The following is a 22,350-nucleotide window of genomic DNA, read 5'->3' as shown; positions in this document are numbered from 1 at the left end:
CGTTTACGTTTTTAAACCCTTTAAACAAAAACTTGGACATTTTGAGTTGATACTAAGCAAATATTTGGATATTAGGTTTAAGTGCATATGACAGGTCGACTACTCATTTCTCTAAAACATAGTAAACATGTTCACTAATCAGATTTAAAATTTTAGATTTTTACAAAAGGAAAAAAAAAAATTGCCTGGTGTTCTCTAGTTTTGTAATTATGGTGAAGATTATAATTTTACTTCCTGGACATGGGCAGATGATATGACATAGCAACCATAATGTTAACAAGGACCAAAACTAAATCACACAATAGTTATGATTAGACTTATAAAAATAAATGACAACGCCTGTATTTTGTTAAATCGATGTTTAATGTTTTATGAATTTATTGATTTTATTATATTGTCCTTTCCACAGTCATTTAGGTTTTAGGTGGCTTTATTATGGGCACTGCTGAACTGGTCTATGACCTGACCAAGTGGCTGTTGTGGGCAGTTGAGCCGGTTGCTTTCTTGGTGAACATTATGAGTGCTTATGGTTTTGGACAGTATATGAATAAGTACATTTTCCATTTTCCTTTGTTTTGTTTTTTAGAAACACATTTTTAAGAAACATATAACACTCAGGGTGGTCCTGGCCCTAGAGCCAAGCCAAGTTTTTAGTGGTAGAGGAAACCAAAGCACCCCAATGACACACAGGCACAGAACCTGCAAATTCCACACAGAAAGGCCTGTGGTAACTGAGGTTTAAGCACTAATCATTATGCCACTGTGCCACTCTCTGTCTAAATGGTCTGAGAGGCATGGGAGTGGCTGTTTTAATTTTTTTTTTCTGTTTTTTTTTTTTACGTCAGGCTACATAAATGTTGGTCTCACTGAACTGTATTTGTTGTTGTCCTTGGGTTATATGAGTTATCTTGCTGAACCTTTATGCTTAGATTTCAGATGTACTAATCCTCCTGTTATCAGTATGACTTATGACAAAGTTATTCACTCTAGTCATGTGGAAACATAGCCTGACTTGAAGATGTCAGTTTGGTTCTGCTTCAGGGGTTTGTTTTCCTCCCGAGCCTTCTTCCTTCTGGCAAAATGCCATATCCAGAAGAATTTGTAAAATCAAAGCATTCATGGCACCCACATCAGATTCATTAGTAAAGACAATGAACAGGCAACACAAAATAAGCTGTGGTGTCTAAAAATGTATGGCATTGACTGTGTAATCCTTAGTAAAAGCCAAAAGTAAAATCTGTCAATTGGACAAAAAGTTGTAGGAGTGAAGATGTTTCGCTGCTCATCCAAACCGCTTCTTCAGCATTATTAACTGTATGAAGTGCATGTACTAACATAAAATGTCAACAACTTCTTCTCATGTATTAAAATGTTCATTTTACTGGTGGATTGTGGATTTTTTACTCCAATGAGGTAAAAAAACTGTCACACTGATGGACCATTTTCAGGAGAACTACGGAAACACAATAGCTGCAGTAGTGTCCATTCATCATTTGTATTCTAGGTGCTCAGATATGATGGCATAATGCAACAATGTGAAACCAGCTGACTTATGTTTCTGTGATTTTGTGTATCTGTGTACCTTTTGTGTTAAGTCCCTATAACATCGCAGTCTGTGGCGAGTGGTCAAATAAAGGTGGAAGGTTTTAGCTGTAAGTTTTTGATGGTTTTGTAGAAAGTTAAATCCATCATAATTAATGGGTAGATTTGATAGTTTTGTTTTCTTAAAAAAAAATTGGAGGGATTTGGCATCAGGCTTTCTACCAGAGCGTGCTCTTCTGCCTCTGATGCTCAGGTTAAACTCATCGATTTTGCTAGAGCAGCTTTGTGCCCAATTCGGGGAATCCCATCTTTCCCGGTTGGAGCTGTGGCTGCATCCACAGGTGGTATGATATAGGTATGCCTAAATTATGAACTACAATTAGTAGTTCATAATTTAGGCATAATCATTATTTGAACATACACACTGTGCAAACTTTTCGTAAACATCATTGTAAATCTTATTTCTCAGTCTGGAACCAGACTTCCTTTGGGGAGCCCAGACCTTATGAACAGGACATGGTAGGCCTCATTTTACCTGTAGCTCTACAGCATCTGTGTCCTTTTCTTTGTGGTCTCTGGTCGGCATGGGCAGACTAGCTGCTGCAGTCTTGTCCTCAGTGAATTCTGTTCTTCTGTCAGCTGCCTCCAAAGTCAGCTGAGCAAATTTACAAGAACATCATCTACAAGAAGGTACTGACTGACCAAATGAACCAGAAGCTGTGTAAAGGGATGCACTACTTAAAATATTTTTGCCATTTTCTTAACTAAAGTTTCTTCTGTGCCCTCTATGGGTCACTATGGGTCACTACCCCCAATACTGGAGTTAGCCTCCTTTTACCCCTCACCCCACCATAGAGCACTTGATTCTGTTTTAGTGCTAGAGCCACAGCAGAAGGACTTCACTAGCAGAGTGATGCTAACTTCTTCATTCACTATGCTGGTGCAGATACTATTTTTGAACACTATATATGGAAACTTCAAGGGCATTTGGACCTGTTTTAGAGTTATTCTTGAGCATATAATATTAAAATGTTTTCACATGACCAATTTTGATTGTGATGTCACCTTTTATTGTTTTGAAACTGCTATATTTGTTGAAAACAATATATTAAAAGGTTTAATTAGTTTCAGTTTCGCTTTTGACCCCCTGAGTCCCCCCCTCCCAAATAAAATTTTTGCTCATCCTTTAGGCCTTGAAAAGGAGAATTTTTTGGTGAAATACATGTAATAAACTGAATGACATGAAAATAATTCCAACCCATGAGAAAATTATGACAAGAGGCACTAAATGGCGCTTCCTTCTGAAGGAAACTCCCTTTGTTTGCAAATTCTAATTAATGTTTAATATATATTTGGTCACTTGAGGAAAATGTGCTGTACACAGAAATTCTGTGTGTCAAGCTGCTGCTGTAATGAAGTAAGATTTAGGCTATGGAAAACAGAATAAAGCATGTAAATAAAAAAGACTGCTCTCCAAAATCAAACCAGTGCAGTTCACTTGGGATTTAAATGCTAACCGACCTCCACTTGGCTCAAAATAAAGCCCATATGAAGATCAAAACAGGAGAAACAAATAATCACTACACATATACAGGGAAGTAATGATTGCTGTTATTTTATACAATTAGATAAAAATATATTAGTTCAATGTATCACAAATCCAAACCATGCTAATTTCTTCCTCAAATGATTTTTCGATGGATGTCGCCATAGATTTGTGCAGTTATTTAGGTATACAATTATTCACCCAAGTGCTCCCCTACAAAGTCCCTTTGTTCTCTTTTACATAGACTCTAGCTCAGACTCTCCACTCATTGTAAGAGTAAGGTCATCTTTGTAATACTGTCCACCTGCATAAATCTTTTTGCAGCATAATAATAGCAATCCTCTCTGGCTCTTCTGGCTTTTTTATGTCCTTTTTTATTTATTTGTAAAGGGACATTGCATATTAATTAAAAAATCTAAACATGTAAAGATTATAGCTAACGTGGCTAATGTCCATCTTCAGTCAGTCGGCAGGTTGATGTAAAACAGTCTATACGACAGGGAAAAGAACAGTAACAATCACACAAAAGCAAATGTAACTCACTATACTTACAACACACTCACTACACATACATAAACTAACTATACATACAATTATAGAAGTTAAAAGTTAAACCAGCAACCCCTTAATATAAAAATGTAATTTTGTTATACATTGGTGACCAGTGACGTGCAGTGAGGTTCATGGCTGGTGAGGCACTGATATCATCACAATCAGATTTACAAACATGTAACCCGGGCGTCAGCAAGTAAATTTGGCCCCAGGCCAATTTCTCTCCCAGAAAGTGACTTGGGGCCAGAATAAAAAAGAATTTCAAAATAAAAGTTCCAAAGTCAGTATGAAATAGCGCTAATAGTATGAAATAAAAAGCATTCTGGTTCCCCAATTTCCAATGGATTGAAGTAATTGAATTCCTTACCATTTCATACCACTCTGTTTGAAAAGAGCAAGTCTTTCGTAACGTAGTCTGGGGCAAATCCTTTAGCTCCGGAGTTGGTGTTCCTTTAATTATGACCTTCTGCTTTGACTGAAAGTCCAGTTTAGAAAACTGCTTGAGCTTTAATATGTAATCTTCCTCCATTTAAAAAGTAGCGCCAGACAAGAAGAAAAAAGTGAACCGATTGCTAAACTTGACTTGCTAACTCTAAACTGTAGTTTGCTGTCACTATTCTGCAGCCCCAGGAGTTGCAAGAATCCCTGGGCAAACCATGAGGCCAGGTGACTACGTGACTACGCGCCTTTTCACAGCTGCTTAAAGCAGTAGCTGTCACTGCTGAACGTACAGCACAGTCAGTCCATGGTGACGCATGAACGGCTGGTGCCTCTCCGCACATCTCTTCTCAGACAGCCGATCTGTGCCAGATCTCAAGGTTAGAGATACACTGCTGTTAGGAGATGGTGCTATCAGAGATGTGAGCCACAGAGGAATGCAAACAATCTTCTATCCCAGTTACACTGTTTCTAAGATTACAAAACTCCTGCTACAAGTTTTGTCAACACACCGAAGAGTTAAACAGCTGATTATGGGTACACCAGAATGGTGTCAACTGTATCCACAGTGGACCTCTTCCTAGCAGACCTTTGGTCTTACTCAGCATGTCAGCGAGCCCACCCACAACAGAGGATACACTCTGGACCTGCTCATTACGACCAGTGTCCCCTTATAAAGCATTTACGCTTTATAAAAAATAGCAAATTATGGTGAAACCTATTTATATATTAGAATGTATACAATACTGACAAAGTTCACTACCATTAAATAAGTCTGGGCTGTACGTTCGCACCAAAGAGAAAATCTGTGAAAATATGACCGAGATTTATTTAGCTAACGCCAATAAAGCCTAATTCTGGAAGTATAATTCAGAAGTTCAGTTTTTTTCTTATTCTGCTCTGTTACTTTATGTAAAATGTGTTTACATGTTCACAGTTATAGACAAACATGATGAAAAAGTGAATGGATATTAGGTCATTAGGATATTTCTGTCCACCAAAATGCATTTTAAGTTATTCACGGTTTGCCAAATATAATGTCATAAACTTTGAAGAGTAAATATATATATAGCTTAATGTTGTAGGCATGGGATCCTGAAAAGGAAGGAGGGGCAGGCTGTTACAAAATTTTAACCAGGGGCCATGTCAGGTAAGTTTATCAGTAAGTTTAGAAATTTAGGACACAATACCAGAGGGAAACGGTGATCACATGCTTGCTAGGTACAATATCTTAACTCGTAAGATGCTGTGCTTCTGGACAGTCAGTGTGACTGGGGTGTTCTGAGATAAAACATCAAACGCTGGCCAACCTTGTGACTTGTGCCCATAACACAAGTCACAGCTGCACCCTGTCCCAACAAATAGCACCACTCATGTTTTAGCCATTGGGTTTTAACATCTGTGTAAAGCAGGGGTCACCAACCTTTTTTAACCTGAGAGCTACTTTATGGGCACTGAGTCATACGAAGGGCTACCAGTTTGAGACGCTCTTCTGAAATAACACATTTGCTCAGTTTGCCTTTAGTTATAAATTATTAACAATGATAAATGATAATCATCTATGTGAACACACTAATCACGTTGCAAGACACTGATCACATTAATGATTTCTCAAAATAATTATCAACGATGAGCAAGGAGGGAAACAGATATCAGTATTCAGCACTTTAACTTTACTAATCTTAGTAATTGTTAAATTTCCAGATGACACTTACATCACTACATCTCATAGGAAAAGTATCCCATTTTCACTATCCATTGACAAACCTTTTTAACAAAACATAAATAATATACATTGCACCATGTTTCATAAAGTTATCAATTATGTAATGTTAAAGAAAAATAAGCTTACATATTTTTAAATAAATTTCGGTTGCGTTGTGTGACTTTTTCACCGGTGTCGTGGAAAAAGCCTGGTGTTTACCCAAAGCTGCGTTTGTGAGACATAGTGAAGTGTCCCTCCACATTGTGCCGCTTTGCCGTCGCCACAGTCGCTCCGCAGATGAGATACGCGCAGGTTTCTTTTACAGTCTTAAATCATTGTGAAAGTGATCTCTTTATTTTCTACCATGGAGTAAGAAACTGCATTCAGCGCATCCTCACAGCGCTCGCGAGCGGAGCACTGGTTTTGTCACGCGCACAATACTGACCTTTGAAGTGAGTAGGTCAAAGTTCACCTTAACTTATCTATCTATACTTCACGTATAATGAACATATGTTTAAGATATTGTCATTGTTAAATCTATATAAACGCAAGGGTGATTAAAAAAATAGCAACAGAATAAAATTAAATTTTAGATGCAGTGAGTTGTGCTATTTTTAGAACTGGTCTGCGGGCGACTCATGTGGGGCTTGGGGGCGACATGGCGCCCGCGGGCACAGGGTTGGTGACCCCTGGTGTAAAGTGTCAAAACTGCAGTGTATAATAATACAATAAAATACAAATCCTGGTAAACAGAAGAAACAATGTCTCCAGTGCGAGACGTTTACAGTGTCTCACAGTCAAAGTGTTAATAATAATAATATCCACATTCAGTCACAGTCTGCAGCATCCGCGCGTAAAGTTGAAACCAAACGCATAATATGAACTAAACTCCGCCCAAAAAACTCCTCCTTGGTCCTGGTAAAAGCGCAATTCCCAACTAAAAAATGTGTGTGTAGTAAATGTATCCATTGTGGAGTGTGTGTGTGTAAAGATGCAGCCAAATGAGTTCATATTACAAATACATACAAAACTGCATATGAACACACAGAAAATATACATACCACTGTGACCTGCTAGAAAACAAAACCGGTGAACTGAAAACGTTTACTTTTCAATTGTTTCTTAAATAGTGCTCTGTCGGGTAAGACTTCACATTAGCGTAAAAGGCTGAACCAGAAAACAGGAAGTAGTTTTTCTGACCTAACTAGACGTATGATAAAATAAACATTTACAATATTGTTCCAAATGAAAAATTATCACCTTTATGGTCATATAAATGAAGGGGATATAAATAAGGAGAAATTAAATATAAAATGTATAAAAGAAAACGAGCCAAGTACATTTTCTTACAGGTGTTAAAATCACACCAGCTCCATCTATTGGTTCAAACAAGTCAACTGTAACATGTATAATCAACCATTACATAACACATGTTTATTCAGCTACATCACATGTGTCAAACTCAAGACCCGGGGCCAAATGTGACCCTCCACATAATTTCATGTGGCCCTCGACAGGCTAAATTAAAAGGTATGATGGTCTTAAAATGTTATTTTATCAGGAGATATGCAGTTACACAGCCATATTTTTACATCTAGGCAAAAGCATATGCAATATTTGTAACTTGAATAAGTAATAAATACAGAAACAGTTAATTAACAAGTTTAAAAAAGTAGTTAGATTTATTTTACTGGCCCTTTGACAGCAGCCACTTTGCTGATGTGGCCCTTGGTGAAAATGTGTTTGACACCCCTGAGCTACATGAAGCATAGACAACAAACTGAATACGTGTCTGGTATGTTAACGCACAATATTAACAGTTACTCAGATAACTAAAAAAAAAACTAAAAAGCTAATTAACAAGTTTACTCTCGATCTCACTCCAAATCACTAAATCCACTGAATTCTTCATCCTCTGTGTCGCTTCTGAATAACTCCACCTGCTCCAGAAGTAGATGAAGCGCTGCTTCCGCGTGGCTTCCATACTGGTACACAAGCCTAGAGTGCCCTCGCACCGTTGTCAGCGTGACAATAACAAAATTGTGAAATTCTATACTTGATTAATTTCGCATATAAGCAGCATCTGAGTATAAGTCGCACCCCTGGCCAAACTATGGAAAAAGTGTGACTTATAGTCTGGAAAACACGGTAGTCGCTTATACACACTTTCATACAGTGCTGTTCTCTTCTAACACACAGCGATGGCCAACCCACTTTTTCATAGAGAATACAGTGATGGGTTTCAAATCCATCACCTACAATAAAACAAAGGGCCGAGTGAAATAGAGGATCCAACAATTTCTTCAATACTTGACGACACATGAAGACGTGAGTCTGGCCACCAGTGAATCTCCCTGAGTTCAGATGGGCATGACGGACATGTGGAGCCAATTAGGGACATGTATGGTCCATTTGTATCAAAACAAATATTGCTGCTTATGAGGAAAAAAGAGAAAGAAATGCATAAGGGATTGAAAAACATCATGGATTTCAGCAGAATCAATGAATGAAGCACTAACCTCTTAATCTGAGATGAAAGAAATATAATTCTTTTTGTAAATGGCAGGTGAACAGTGAGCACATTTGTTTCATATGCATCACTGAAAAAAAACAAACAAAAAAAAACAAAGCTGTTTGGTTATGTCTCAAGACATAACAGAGGGCGTTGGGATCAGAGTCTAGAGTCCAATCAGAGTTTGGATCTTTGTGTCACTGTCTTAGAACCTGGAAGTATTTTGGCAACAACTGTTGTTACTGTCAAGATGAACTGGCAGGGTCTCCTGTCCATTGGAGTATTCTACATTATTGTTCTTGGAATTGGCATCTGGGCATCTAGAAAGTCCAAAATTGAAGAGAGGAAGTGCAATGTGAGGCACAGTGAGGTTACGATTGTTGGTGGAAGAAACCTCAACATTTGCGTCAGCATCTTCACCATGACAGGTAAAGTACATTTTCCACCCGAGTTTCATAAAATATCTACAAACAGAGAATTCTTCACAAGTTTTAATTTTAACATTTTGCTTTTGTAGCCACCTGGGTTGGAGGTGGCTACATATTGGGAACTGCTGGACTTGTCTATGACCCAACGAAAGGACTATTGTGGGCAGTTGGACCACTTGCCTTCTCCTTAAATATGCTTATTGGTAATTAACTATACCATTATTATCATCATCATTATTATTTTCTTTTCTTTTTTTAATCTCTTTTTAGTGCTCTGGTTTTACACTAACTTTAAATTCATGGATTCACTGTTGTCATGTAGCTTTGTATTTATTTTGCATATTTTCACTGGACTTGTACATGTGTAATGAGTTAAATCTAATATTTGTGGAGTTCTCTTGCAAAAGAGCCATCAAAAAAGTTACACTACGATACATTCGGAACAGTACAAAATAAACAAATCACAAGTTTAAAAAATCACACAAGTTTAAAAAAAATTAAATAAAAATCAACAAACAGGCTTACTCTGCTTTGAAGTAATGTAGTCACCCAGAGAGGGTAAAGAGTGTGTTCCCTAGTAGGGAAATAGTAGTAGTACTATGTGTGATAGTATGAATGAGTAGGTCATTAGAGTTTGTAGCACTCGCCATCAGGGAGCCCCTGACCCAAAAATATAAAAGCTTAAGGCAGATCTTACTCAGCCTCTGGCCTCTACTTCTGCACTGTTGGTTTGGGTGGTTTGGCTAAATTCAGTGTCTTGCAGGAGGTAAAGAATAATTGTTTATATAATTCAATATGAGTAATATTTGGCTGGTCCTGACCCAAGTTTGCCCGTAGTGCCATGGGTCCTGGAATCATGTCATAGCACAGTGCCTGGTGTTCTCTGTAGATTGTACTGCTTCAGGCCTGCTATCTATCTATCTATCTATCTATCTATCTATCTATCTATCTATCTATCTATCTATCTATCTATCTATCTATCTATCTATCTATCTATCTATCTATCTATCTATCTATCTATCTATCTATCTATCTATCTATCTATCTATCTATCTATCTATCTATCTATCTATCTATCTATCTATCTATCTATCTATCTATCTATCTATCTATCTATCTATCTATCTATCTATCTATCTATCTATCTATCTATCTAATCTATCTAATCTATCTATCTATCGGGTACAAGACATGACACTGGGGAGGGGACAAGTAGAAACATCTGACTGGCAGGCCCTTGACCTGAGACTGTGGTCAAAACTTTAGCTAGAAACAAGTTAGTGGCCACACCAACACCAGGCCATCACAATCACATGCACCAACAGCGCACACAAGTATAAGAAGGAAATAAGTAAACCAGATGTCCAGATATTGCAGAGTTAATGTGTGATCTATGTTCTTTAAAATGACATGTGTGCCAGATAAGGATCACCAATGTTTAACCGGATTAGTTTTCAGATAAATTATTGTCTGTCAATTTCACCCCAATTTGTTTCTCTTATAACTCAGCCATAAAATAACATTTTTTTTTTTTAATATAATTTGGGTTTAGTTTGATTCCAGACAAATGCACTGTTACCACATTTATTTATTTTATTTATTTTATTTGTCTAGTAGGCCGCATTTTAGTAAAAATGTGCATTCTTGACCATCAAAATATCCTGTAACTCTTAATTTCCATCACTGTACTTGACAAACACTATTTTTGGTCAATTGCCACGTGGGATTCATCAAAATTTTGTGAAAATGTTTTTTGACTGACAGCAAAAAATTGCATTGAAGGTTCTCTGGGGTCAATTTCTCCCTAGTTTGTTTCTCTTATAACTCAGCCTTTAAATAACATATTTTTAGAATTTTGAGATCTATTTTTAGCCTGACTTCAGTCTTCAGACTAATGCACTGATTACATTGATATATTTAGTGCCAATAGGCCTTGATTATGTGAAAAAGGTGCATTTTTATATTATAAGGCCCTATAACACTGAAATCCTGCCATTTCCCCAGTCATTTCAGTGGGATTCAGTGAATCCTGTTTCTGTTTGGCCTTTCATACCAACTTCTTCAAACTCCAGACTTACAACTTTTATGAAATGTAAATCTCATAGGACCTCATTTACACGAAACTTGATTTCATTGATTCCATTGTTTTAAAACCCCCAAACTTCTGCAAAAAACAGTGTTTAATTAAAGAAAGGTTTTTTTTCCCTCCCAAATCCACCTTTATTTTTAGAAAAAAAATATGCTTTTTGAGTCAAATTTCTTCAAAGATCATTAAAAACTGAGTTTTTCATCTTAATGTATGATCTTTGTTGGAATTATTGAATGTACAGAGCAATTTGACTCTGCAGGAAAACAGCAAAAGACCAGGTCATGTTTGGGGCCAGGTGGACAGTGGAACTAGGCTTTGTCTAATACAGGGTCAGGACTAACACAGGGATCAAATGTCACTCTAAATATGTGACTGGAGCTTTAGAACAACTAAAAAACACACAATTCAAACAGAATTGTGTAATTGTGTGTTTGAAGAACAGAACAGCCTGCTACAGAGACCTGTACTTCCATAAGACAACATGTCCCCTGACAGACAGAGCCCAGGTCTGTGCTGTTCAGTAAAGTGAAGAACGCTGACATCTGTGCAACCAGTCACTACTCAAAGTGCTCATTTTGTTCATCTTGTGTTGACCCCAGGACAACACAAGGGTTAAAAAAAAACAACTCCAAAAGCATTGGTGCCATTCATTACCACTGATTCACCACTGCTAATTTGGTGTCCCTATCAAATTTAGTCACATGGGTGCAGGAGCTCTTACTCAGGGCAGAGGTTCCCAAAGTGGGGGCTGTGAGGCTCTGTGTAGTTGGAGTTGCAAGAGCATTTCAAGATATAATTGAAAAATGATGACATTGTCCATTAACGCAATAAACACTTGAAATAAACTATAACAAACCTGACTTTACTGGGTTTTTTTTTTTTCAGTATTTCAATGATGTACTCATTTTAACCAACAACTGGGGTACTTTCTCCTGCTCTCCAGTTAGGTTCATGACAAGGTGATATGGTGGTACAGACTATTGTGCATTTCCTTAAATAATCTCAGATTGTTCTCCCATAATGCATTTTATCACTGCCTTCACTTGCAAATTATTAAACCTCTTGTGATTTCAGGTGGAACATTCTTCATCACACCAATGCGATCCAAAAACTATGTAACACTAATGGACCCATTTCAAGAAAAATACGGTAACACAATAGCAGCTGTACTTTTTATTCCCGCTCTCCTAGCTGATCTCTTTTGGGTGGCCTCTGTTCTAGGTGCACTTGGTAAGTCATGAGCATTTTAATATTATCACGATCTATTTCATGACAGACTTTGTTTTAACAGGTGCTACAGTGAGTGTGGCCATGGATATTTCTTTTACCCTGTCTGTAACCATTTCCTCTGCTGTGGCAATCATTTACACAGTGTTAGGTGGACTCTATTCTGTGGCCTATACTGACGTCATTCAACTCATGTTTATGATTTTTGGTTTGGTAAGACCCCTTGCATATTATTTATATATTTTGAATTCTTCATTTATTCGTAAGGCTGTCAACATTATGTTCTTTTCCAACTCTCAGTGGTTCTGTGTACCTTTTGTCCTAACAAGTACGTACTTTAACAACATCACAGAGTCTGCAGTGAAAAGAGTATACCAAGAACCATGGATTGGTCAGATAAAGCTGGAGGACGCAGGTTGCTGGCTGGATGACCTGATGTTACTGGTACATATATTACTATAATCCATTTCATACAATTGCATAACATATGTTGTGTTATTTTAAAGGCCATTGGAGGGATTTGTTATCAGGCTTTCTATCAGAGAGTGCTTTCCGCTGCCTCTGATGCTCAGGCTAAACTCACTTGTTTTGTGGGAGCTGTGTTGTGCCCAATTCTGGGAATCCCATCTGTCCTGGTTGGAGCTGTGGCTGCATCCACAGGTGGGCATATATAAATATGTTAGTAGTTCATAATTCAGACATAATCATTATTGGAACAAACACAGTGTACATATTTTTCTTAAATGTCATTGTAAATCTTGTTTCTTAGACTGGAACCAGACTTCCTTTGGGGAGCGCAGTCCTTATGAACAGGGCATGGCTGGCTTCATCTTACCTATAGCTCTAAAGCATCTGTGTCCTTTCTTCGTCTCTGTGGTTGGTATGGGTGCACTAGCTGCTGCAGTCATGTCTTCAGTGGATTCTGCTCTTCTGTCAGCTGCCTCCCAGATCGCCAGAAATGTTTACAAGAACATCATCTTTAAAAAGGTATTGTGAAGAAATATTTAGCTGTAATAGCTTTGAGTGTTTGACTGATAAAAAAAATTGTTAATATGTACAAAACATCATCAGAAGCACACACAGACCACTCTAGTTGATAATCTCCTATCTAAAGTAGTAGGGCTGGTAGTTTCTTTGGTGTGACACTGGTCATCTGCATTGGACCTAGAACGAGGTAATTGGGGGTCAGAGATAGTTTGGAGTGATTTACTTTGTAGAGTCTGTGTCTTTGGATGCCATTCAAGGCATGTGTTTCATTACAATAAATAATAGCTTGTGTTAATTGACCTATTATCTGATCTATTTCAGGCCTCAGAGAGAAGCATAGTGGTTGTGATCCGAGTGTCTATTGTCCTGTGTGGCTTGTTGGGCACGCTCCTGGCCATAACTTCAACTTCTGTGGTTCTGCTTTGGATTGTCAGTGCAGATGTCCTATACTCAGTAATGACGCCGCAGGTCTTTTGCACCCTCTTTCTGTCCCGCTGGGTGAACCACTATGGGGCCTGCTCTGGTTTTGTGTTGGGACTCCTCCTGCGAGGTCTGGTCGGGGAGCCTCTGTTGGGTCTGCCCTCTGTGCTTCCTCTGCCCTGGGACAAGACACTGGAGGATGGGCAAATACAACATGTGGTTCCTTTCCGCGCTGCAATAGTCATAATCACCTTTGCAACTAATCTTCTTGTGTCGCAGATATCAATGCGGAAGTCAGCTAAAGGCTTTTTGAGGACAACAGAAGCTAGAATAGAACTAAAAGACATAAAATGTGCAGAACAATTTGAGCCTGAATTGGAGGAAGATTAAAGTGTGCTGTTGGAGCAACGGTTCTAAATATTGTGGAGTTATGTTAATGCCATTATACCATTTCAGATTATCCAAACTGCTATGATAAAGTGGAACACTCTGAGAATGCTACACAAAGAAATAAAATAATTGCTTGTTATTTGTTGTTTTTCTTACCTAGGTGTACAAGCATAAACATTTTTGGCTAAGTTAAATTTTATATATATATATATATATATATATATATATATATATATATATATATATATATATATATATATATATATAGAGAGAGAGAGAGAGAGAGAGAGAGAGAGAGAGAGAGAGAGAGAGAGAGAGAGAGAGAGAGAGAGAGAGAGAGATGGGTAATTGTGGACTCAGACTATATTGTCAAAACCAGACCTGGAGAGACTTATCCATGCATTTGTCTCCAGTAGGTTAGACTACTGTAACGGCCTGCTCACTGGCCTCTCCAAAGGAACGTCCAAAGTACATCTCTGACATGTTGTGCCATATGAACCATCTCACACTCTGAGGACTTCAGGGACCGGCCTTCTGCAGGTGCGCAGAGTCAGGACTAAATGTGGCAAATCAGGGTTTCAGGTTTATGCATCTAAACCCTTTAACAGTCTTCCTGAAGATATGAGACAGGCCTCTACTTTGATAATGTTTAAATTCAGGTTCAAAACAGTTTTGTTTAGCTGTGCATACGACTGAAAGGTTTTTATTCTGCACTCTTCTCCTTTAATGTCAATTTAATAATTATTATTTATATCTTGATGTGTTTGTATTGTGATTTTAATGCCTTTCTTATTCCGCAAAGCACATAAAAATTACTTTGTGTATGCATTGTGCTATACAAATAAACTTGCCTTGCCTGTTAGAGTGGGTACTCAGGAGGCAGTTTGGTCTGAAATGCTAGTTTAACAACTGTAACCCACTGGCACTGGTACTAGACCACCCCACATTCAACACATATTTCTTGTATCATTTAGAATTTGGGGACAAAGAAGCATACCTCAACCGCATTTAAAGTGCTACCATATTTGATTAGTAGTTGGGCTTTTCTGAAGGGATATAAGAGATAAACTTGGTTCATGTGGTGCAATTAAGAGTTTAGAGGCGCTAATATCATTAGCCATTCAAATTTAGATAACAGCCTAAAACAAAAGAGAGAATTGCATGCATACCCAATTCCTACCAGTTCACATGTTTTCTCTCCACTGTGCAGGCCATCTCTCAACCTTGCTTTTAGTACTACAGAACTAGGGCAAGCCGGGGCAACCATGCAACTGCATCAGACTTCCTGTCTTAAGCCTTCAACTTCAGACCGTCTTCTGCTTCAGGGCTCTGTGCTGGTTTCGTGACTCCACTTCTCACATTTGTTGATTCAGGGGCAGATGACATTTTCATTGATTCCAACTTGGTTTCTCAAACTCACATTCCCATTCCGCCCACTGAATCTCCCACAGATGTTAATTCCCTAAATGGAGAATTAATTACATATATATATATATATATATATATATATATATATATATATATATATACATATATATATATATATATACACACATATATATATATATATATACATACATATATATATATATATATATATATATATATATGGTTTTGTGTTTGTGTTGGGTCCCCTCTGCCCTGGGACACGATACTGGAGGACAGGCAAAAGGCCCTGCTTTATTCATTTTAATTTTGTCATTATTTTACAAATATTAAAGAACAGTTAACTATAATTCTGTTGTTGTATGAATTTATTGCTGTAAGTATGAAAAATTAATATGTTCAAGTATTTTTTTTTTCTTGAAGAAATTAAGAAAAAAACTAAACTTATTTTTTTGTGTTTTATTTAGAATTTATGATAAATCCAAAATATAATCAACCAGTATTTTCTTTTGCTTTCAAATTAAGTAATCTATAAAGGAACACCGCACAACCTGAAAATATGTGTGTTTATATATATATATACACATATATACACACATATATATGTATATTTACACACACACACACACACACAAAGGTTGTTTTATTAATTAAAGTGTTAATTTTAAGGATTACTCCGATGTCTCAATTTTAGAACATTTGACTAACACGCTTATAGCAGTTATTTACAAAGCTGTGTCATTTACATGAAGCTCCTAAATACACAGTTAAAAGAAATACAGTGCAGATTAGTAGTTATTTTTCATACTTTTAGAAAATTGTCTAATTCTCATGTTGTCAGCAAAACTAATATAAACTTTTGCCTGCACAGTTACAGTAAAATGTCTCTTGTTTATTTAATACCATGTTGAATGTCCAGGCTCATCAAGTACTTACTGAGCAACTAGTAAAACCAAATTCATGATTATCAGTATGTCAAAAGACCATCTAAGCTATTTTCTATTCTAATATCATAGACAAATGATTTCACCTTTATGCGAATATTGAAAACAAGTCATTTAACAAGTAAATTTCAGACATGATTGGAAGAAAAAAAAAAAAAATCCACTTAAGTCTTTCATTTACTCCTGTATATTTTGAATGTCACAATACTGGAACAGGTTGCTACATCCTCTCCGTTTTGGAACAAGCTTGATTTTTTCTTCTTTCTTGACATTCCTAAACCAAGTCAATAATCATCGCTGCCTTCATCTTCCTCATCATACTTCCTCTTGAGCGAGTGCTTCTTGTGTTTGCCCCTGTGTCTCCGTTTGGCGGCAAACTCTGGATCAGCCTCTCTAGCGTGGAGCTGCTCATGCTTCTTCAGGAGTCCCGGGACAGAGAACCCCTTTCCGCAGGTCACACAGTTCCATGGCTTTTTACAAGTGTGCGTCCGCTTGTGCACATTGAGATGGGATGCTAACTTGTATGTTTTACCGCACACATCGCAGCTAAAGGGCCGTTCGTTCGTGTGAAGTCGAATGTGCACTTTGAGGTTGCCAACTTGCGTGAATGTCTTTTCACAGAGAGTGCAGCGGTACGGTCTTTCGCGAGTGTGGATCCTTAGATGCACTCTCAAACAGTACTTGCTGGAAAACTTCTTTTGACAAACAGGACATGGTATCTTCGGTTTTGGGATGTGGTCTTGCTGGTGCCTCTTAAGGTCGGACAAATAGACAAATGTTTTCCCACATTGAGAGCAGAGATACTGGCGATCACCAATATGGTATCCCATGTGTCTTTTCAGCAAACTGGGCACGAGAAAACGCTTACCGCATCGTTCACACATATGGGGGCGGTCTCGGGTGTGCCAGCGTTCATGATTGGCCAATTTGAATGCTGTTGGGAATGTTTTGTTGCACTGCTTACATGGGAACGTCATCTGGCTGGTGTGGCATTCCATGTGTCTCTTGAAGTAGGTAGACTGGGTGAAACCTTTGTTACAGATATTACAGTAGAATGGTTTTTGACCACTGTGGGCGAGCATGTGTTTGGTCAGACTTTGTAGCTTAGAAAAGCACTTTCCACACTGGCCGCAGACATATGGCCGCGTTGTACTGTGGGTCTTGAGGTGGTTGTTTAGGAAAGCTTGGGTGCGAAAACTTTTGTTACAAGCCGTGCACAAAAATGGCTTCTCTCCTGTATGAATACGCTCATGATCAATTAGTTTGGACTGATAAGGAAAAGTCTTATCACACACGCTACAGGTATATCTATCCGAGGGCGGGCGAATTTGCTTTTTTCTTCTTATACTAGGACTCGAGTCGTCATAATCGTAGCGTGCAGGAGGGAGTGGAGGGAGGGCGGGCAAAGATAGTGTATTGGTGGCGATTTGAGACACCCATTGGTGCAAAGTGACCCGCTGTGTTTGAGGTTTCTGGGTGTCTTTTCCCCCTGCGCTGCCTGGTGTCTGTGAAGTGGGTGATGGTTTGACCACAACTGGGACCACTCTGATTGGGATAGATTTAAGAGGCGTCTTGAGCAAATCTGGTTTCTCTACATGTGACTGCTCTTGAGTTTCAGCAGTTTGGTTTTTCTCTTCATGTGGTGTGATAGGGACAGTATTTCCCTTCGTGACATTGCCCTCACTTGGTAGTTTGCAGTATTGCATTTTATCTTGAGCTGAAGTTGAAGTTGGGTTGGAGTTTTCGTCATCTTCATCTGATATGACACCCAAATCCCCTGTTTCACTGGTGGAGTCGGGGCAGTTGTCGATATGGGGGTCTTCAGTGGGTTTGGAGGGTTCAGGAGGGGGAGGAGTGGGGTCTGTGGATTTTGGCCTGAAGGCAAGTGAGGACAACACACAGTCGCCCACAGAGGATGAGACAGTTGCTGCAAAAGAAAGTTTAATATTACAATTTTGATCATTTATAAAAATGAATTTGTTGCATCAAACTAGCACAGAAATAGTAGACATTTATTACTACTAGTGAATATAACTACACAAAAGCCCTCTATACTTAAATATCTAATTCTGGGTCAATTTCATCCCAGTTACCACCATAGGATATAGTGGGTTTCAGTCGTCAATGAACAACTCAAGTGCCATTATTGACAAAAAAAAGCATAGTTTGTGCAGATCTATTTGTTGTAATGATTAATTAGTAACTTAGATAAGCAATTTCTACGTACACTAACTACTGGAAATAGTATTCAGTTGTAGTTGCTTTTGAGCTTAGCTCAAATGTACCTTTTACCCCAAGCATTCCCTTTGCTTGTTGGTGCAGGAGAAGTGTCCTGAGGTCACCAGGGTCAGGGATGAAGCCTCCACAGGCCTCCAGAATGGCAGGATCAGTCGAAATCATGGATCCCAGCTGAAGACAATATTTAAAATATTGATTTAGGCTAGCCTGAAAAAGTTTATTCACAATATACATGCCTTTTAAAGATAAATATTTGATTAAAAATATATATTATGACTTATTAACAGCATAATTTGCATGAATGATTCGTTAAAAGATATGTCTATGTCAAAGGGCAATAATAAATTCCATACCTGGGTTAAATTAGGAACAGGAACAAATTGCTCCAATTTACAAACCAGGCCGGCTATCAACGCCTGTAGAGCAGTGTCAAACTTTGTACCATACTGAAGTGGAAACACTTCCTGAAAATACAAACATGATAATTATCACTTGTTTAACATGACAACATTATTCAAAAGAGAGAAAATTCAATTGAATTGGTAGCAGTGTTAATACCTTAAAGAATTGCTTCCGTTCAGTTGGACTTTTTAACAGACTTTGAACAAGCACCATGAAGTTAGTTTGTGACTTCTCCACTTCTATATCCTTCTGCAACAATTTAATGACACAGCTATAATGAATAATATTTTATCATACTTTATATCACTCAATTAAGATCCAAAACTGTATCTTACCCCCGTTGTTGTGGGCACTTTTAACTTGTTTATTAGTGTTTGAATGGCTTTTGTGTCTGGTTGGCCATCTTTGTTAAGCAGATCCAAAATAATCTGAAGAAAAATAAATAGCAGATTAGCAAGCAGGATATCCTACATGAACAGCACTTTCATTCAAAATTGTCATCTTCAGTAGAAAGATAAAAAAGTACCTTTGCCCTGAGGCCCAACAAGAGCTGAGCCTTTTGTTTGTAGCTGATGATGTCGGGGACAGTCTGAGTGACCATATTCACAAACTCCTCCACTTTTTCATATTGGTTCACATTCTTCTGCTTTATAACCTGCCAAATGAATGAGTAGGTCAGCTGCAGAGGGGAAGCCATGAGGCGAAGGGAGGCCAGAGGCAGCCCAATACCTGAAAAAAACAAAACAAAAACATACAAGTATAAAAACAAGTATATATTAAAATAAAATACAGTCATATGTTGGGCGCAGTGCATTTTTTCAATGTTGTTTTTCATACTGTAAATGACAAATAAACTATTGAATTAATACAAGATCATATATTATTCACATATATATTATATTATAATAATTATGTGAATAGTTGCATGATTAAAAATGTCGAGGAAGTTAAATACCTGGGAATCATATTAGACCCTACCCTTAATTTAAAAAAACATATTAAAAAGGTTTGTAATGTCTTGAAATTCAACATCGCTAATTTCCAACACATTAGAAGCTCATTATCATTAGAAGCAGCAAAATCTGATCTCAATGCTATGATTATATATCACATTTTCTATTGTATTTCCTCATGGTCTCAAGCCAAAATAACAGTACTAAATCCTCTTAGATCATTGCATAATCAGGCGTTGAAAATCCTCGATAAAAAGCCCAGACGTTACCATCATTGCTACATATTGGACAAATTTAAAATATTAAGCTTTGACAACTTGATCAGGTACTCTGATATTCGCCTGGTACATAAAATCTTGCATGACGCTGCCCCACCCCCACTAAAGACCTATGTACAGCCTCGATCTCAACTAACAACCAGAGTGTTAAGGTCCGTGTCTAGGGGTGACTGCAATGTTCCTACAAGAAAGTCCGCTTTCTCTCAATCTGCCTTCTCTTTTAAAGCCATCAAGGAATGGAACGGGCTTCTAGAAAATCTTAAGAACATAGCAGATTATCACAGCTTTTCAGGGGCTGTCAAAAACTGGCTTCTTGACCATCAGTCCTGCCCACACTAATTATACCAGACGGTATTACCCTCGTGGTGTTACCCTCGTGGGTACCATCTGATAGCCACTAGATTACCAAATCATGAGTGTTATAGTACTGTCTTAGTGTCATATTACTGTCTTGTTTACATTTATAATACTAATAAGGTACAGAGCTATCAGATGCTACCCTCGTGGGAATCGGCTACACCGTATTTATTCTGATATCTGTTGCATATGTCTCGCACTTTAATAACTTGTAGTTTGCACTATGTATTGAAAATTTTGCACACTTGTACATTGTCTTTTGTATTGCACTTTTTATATGTGAATTGTTTTTTTTTATGTTTGTGACACCAAGGACTACAAATGGAAATTAGCATTTTGCTAAATCTGGTGCAGCCATCTTTTTAATGTATCTGCACACTGTCCTTCAAATAAATAAATAAATCAAATTGTTCCAATTCTTCAATGATTCGCTTGGAGCAATTTAAGCGAGAGTCCAGATTTTGGGGTGATAAATTATATTTTTTAAATTAAATGGCACTATTACTCTGTTTAGCTTACAGGCAGGAAATGAATAAATTATAATAAATTTAGGATTATTTTACTTTATTTATAATAGACACAGATATAGGTCTACATTTCAAAGTTATAAGTAATAAATAAAAGTAATAATGTAACTTGATTATATTTCCCTTTATTTTCCCTTTATGAGGTGTTGCTGGTAGGTTGGGCCATCTTGACTTTAACACATTGAACGTTAAAATGTGCATGTTCACTTGTGATGTTTTTGGAAACAGAGTAGCGGGGGGCGCTGCTGCCAATGTGCACTTTTTTTGCACACAACAGGACACGCAAAAGCTCTATGACGTTGCAGGCAAAAACGAGCGCCAAACTGCACGATTTCGCGACTAATTTCTTAAAAAAAGCAATGGCAAAAATGATTAATCAAGTTCGAGTTTACATGAGTTTACATTACAAAAAAAAGAGGAGAGTCGCCGGAAGGGAAGCTGTTAAATTGGAAAGAAAGAACATTGCGCAGAAAGATGTCGTGTGAGCATTGGAGACTGCACTGATAATTCACAATAGTACGACAAATTGCGAGTATGTGTATTCTAAAGCACGTCGCGCCGGAGTAAAGGCAACAGATGTTAAATGCAATGTGGATGAGCTTATTTTCTAGACCCGTGTCCTCCCAGAAGCGCGCGCACACTGTTAGCTCGCCATCGTTAGCTTGACTCACCCACTGTGTCCGATCGCCGGTGCATCCTCGGCTCAATCCGCAGACACTGAGCAGACTGCACAAATAGTGATTGAATATTACAGTTTAATTCGAAATATCACTTAAAATGCACTTGTCGGCCTAGGTGTCGTCAGTCAAGCCAGGGAGAATAATGGCGACCGCTGGCTTTGGGCTTTCCACAACAAAAGTCTGAGAACTTCCGGCGGAAGTGACTGTTTGAATAAAAGCACAGAGTGTCCCCCCCTCATGAACAGAGAGCGTACAGGGTATGGATCTAAAACAGGGCAATAATGACAAGACTGCAACAATATTACGCTGACCCCCATTGTTTTAATTTTCTCTTTGCATTACAATGGAATATTAAGGTAAAATCCAGTGTTACACAAACTAAGCCAGTATTAAGGTAGCTACAATCCACACACACATTTCCTTTGCAGTCTATAGGGCACATTGCTAATGATGTAATTTCCTTGTTAATTAGGAGGCAATGTACTCCAGCCATGTCCTGGACCTGCTTGTCCCAACTTATCTGGGGAGGGATCTGCAACCCTTTCTCCATTGCCTGGATTCATTTATTTCAAAAGGGACAGTTCAGTTTAATCAAGCATGAGTAAAAAAGACAGAAATGGCCAAGAGGCAAATCTGTAATCTTCTGACCCTGATGTTTAAAGGGCTGCTGCTTAATTGACTGGAAGGTTTTGTGGTATGGCATAAGGCTAATCATGATCTAGGATTTATTACTTAGGGGTAGGCCTGTT

At 38.0% G+C, this 22,350-nt stretch overlaps 2 protein-coding genes across 4 annotated transcripts; one reads left to right on the top strand and one right to left on the bottom strand.

The window, feature by feature from the left end:
• The first annotated feature begins 8,541 nt into the window (after positions 1 to 8,541).
• Positions 8,542 to 13,931, top strand: LOC117391460 (high affinity choline transporter 1-like). 3 transcript variants are annotated; one of them, XM_033989278.2, is made up of 8 exons: positions 8,542 to 8,723; positions 8,813 to 8,926; positions 11,887 to 12,042; positions 12,104 to 12,252; positions 12,340 to 12,483; positions 12,546 to 12,699; positions 12,809 to 13,026; positions 13,348 to 13,925. In XM_033989278.2, exons 1-8 carry the CDS (start codon positions 8,546 to 8,548, stop codon positions 13,834 to 13,836), a joined length of 1,602 nt encoding a protein of 533 aa, XP_033845169.2. In that variant the 5' UTR covers positions 8,542 to 8,545; the 3' UTR covers positions 13,837 to 13,925. The 3 variants fall into 3 exon arrangements, with proteins under 3 accessions (XP_033845169.2, XP_055087873.1, XP_055087874.1); XM_055231898.1 differs by having other exon boundaries at positions 12,104 to 12,483; positions 13,348 to 13,931; XM_055231899.1 differs by lacking the exon at positions 12,104 to 12,252 and having other exon boundaries at positions 12,392 to 12,483.
• Positions 13,932 to 15,574: 1,643 nt separating this feature from the next.
• Positions 15,575 to 21,790, bottom strand: si:dkey-14d8.1 (zinc finger protein 629). The gene is made up of 7 exons (XM_033988937.2): positions 21,593 to 21,790; positions 19,333 to 19,535; positions 19,142 to 19,234; positions 18,963 to 19,055; positions 18,758 to 18,868; positions 18,452 to 18,575; positions 15,575 to 18,093 (listed from the first exon to the last, which is right to left on the bottom strand). The coding sequence occupies exons 1-7, from the start codon at positions 21,615 to 21,617 to the stop codon at positions 16,451 to 16,453; spliced, it is 2,292 nt and encodes a 763-aa protein (XP_033844828.1). The 5' UTR covers positions 21,618 to 21,790; the 3' UTR covers positions 15,575 to 16,450.
• Positions 21,791 to 22,350: the final 560 nt, after the last annotated feature.

The sequence above is a fragment of the Periophthalmus magnuspinnatus genome, chromosome 23, assembly GCF_009829125.3.
Source record: "Periophthalmus magnuspinnatus isolate fPerMag1 chromosome 23, fPerMag1.2.pri, whole genome shotgun sequence".
In the NCBI taxonomy this organism is placed as follows: Eukaryota; Metazoa; Chordata; class Actinopteri; order Gobiiformes; family Gobiidae; genus Periophthalmus; species Periophthalmus magnuspinnatus.
The sequence above is the reverse complement of the archived record's forward strand: the minus strand, read 5'-3'. Positions and strand labels throughout refer to the sequence as shown.

What these genes read in the sequence shown, in the direction of transcription:
- LOC117391460 (XM_055231898.1), top strand. Translation starts at nt 8,546, where the DNA reads ATGAACTGGCAGGGTCTCCTGTCCATTGGAGTATTCTACATTATTGTT. An exon ending in TGGATGACCTGATGTTACTG is followed by an intron (nt 12,484 to 12,545) that starts GTACATATATTA and finishes GTTATTTTAAAG; the next exon opens with GCCATTGGAGGGATTTGTTA. An exon ending in AGCTGTGGCTGCATCCACAG is followed by an intron (nt 12,700 to 12,808) that starts GTGGGCATATAT and finishes CTTGTTTCTTAG; the next exon opens with ACTGGAACCAGACTTCCTTT.
- si:dkey-14d8.1 (XM_033988937.2), bottom strand. Translation starts at nt 21,617, where the DNA reads ATGCACCGGCGATCGGACACAGTGG. An exon ending in TGTTGGGCCTCAGGGCAAAG is followed by an intron (nt 19,235 to 19,332) that starts GTACTTTTTTAT and finishes ATTTTTCTTCAG; the next exon opens with ATTATTTTGGATCTGCTTAA. An exon ending in AACGGAAGCAATTCTTTAAG is followed by an intron (nt 18,869 to 18,962) that starts GTATTAACACTG and finishes TTGTATTTTCAG; the next exon opens with GAAGTGTTTCCACTTCAGTA.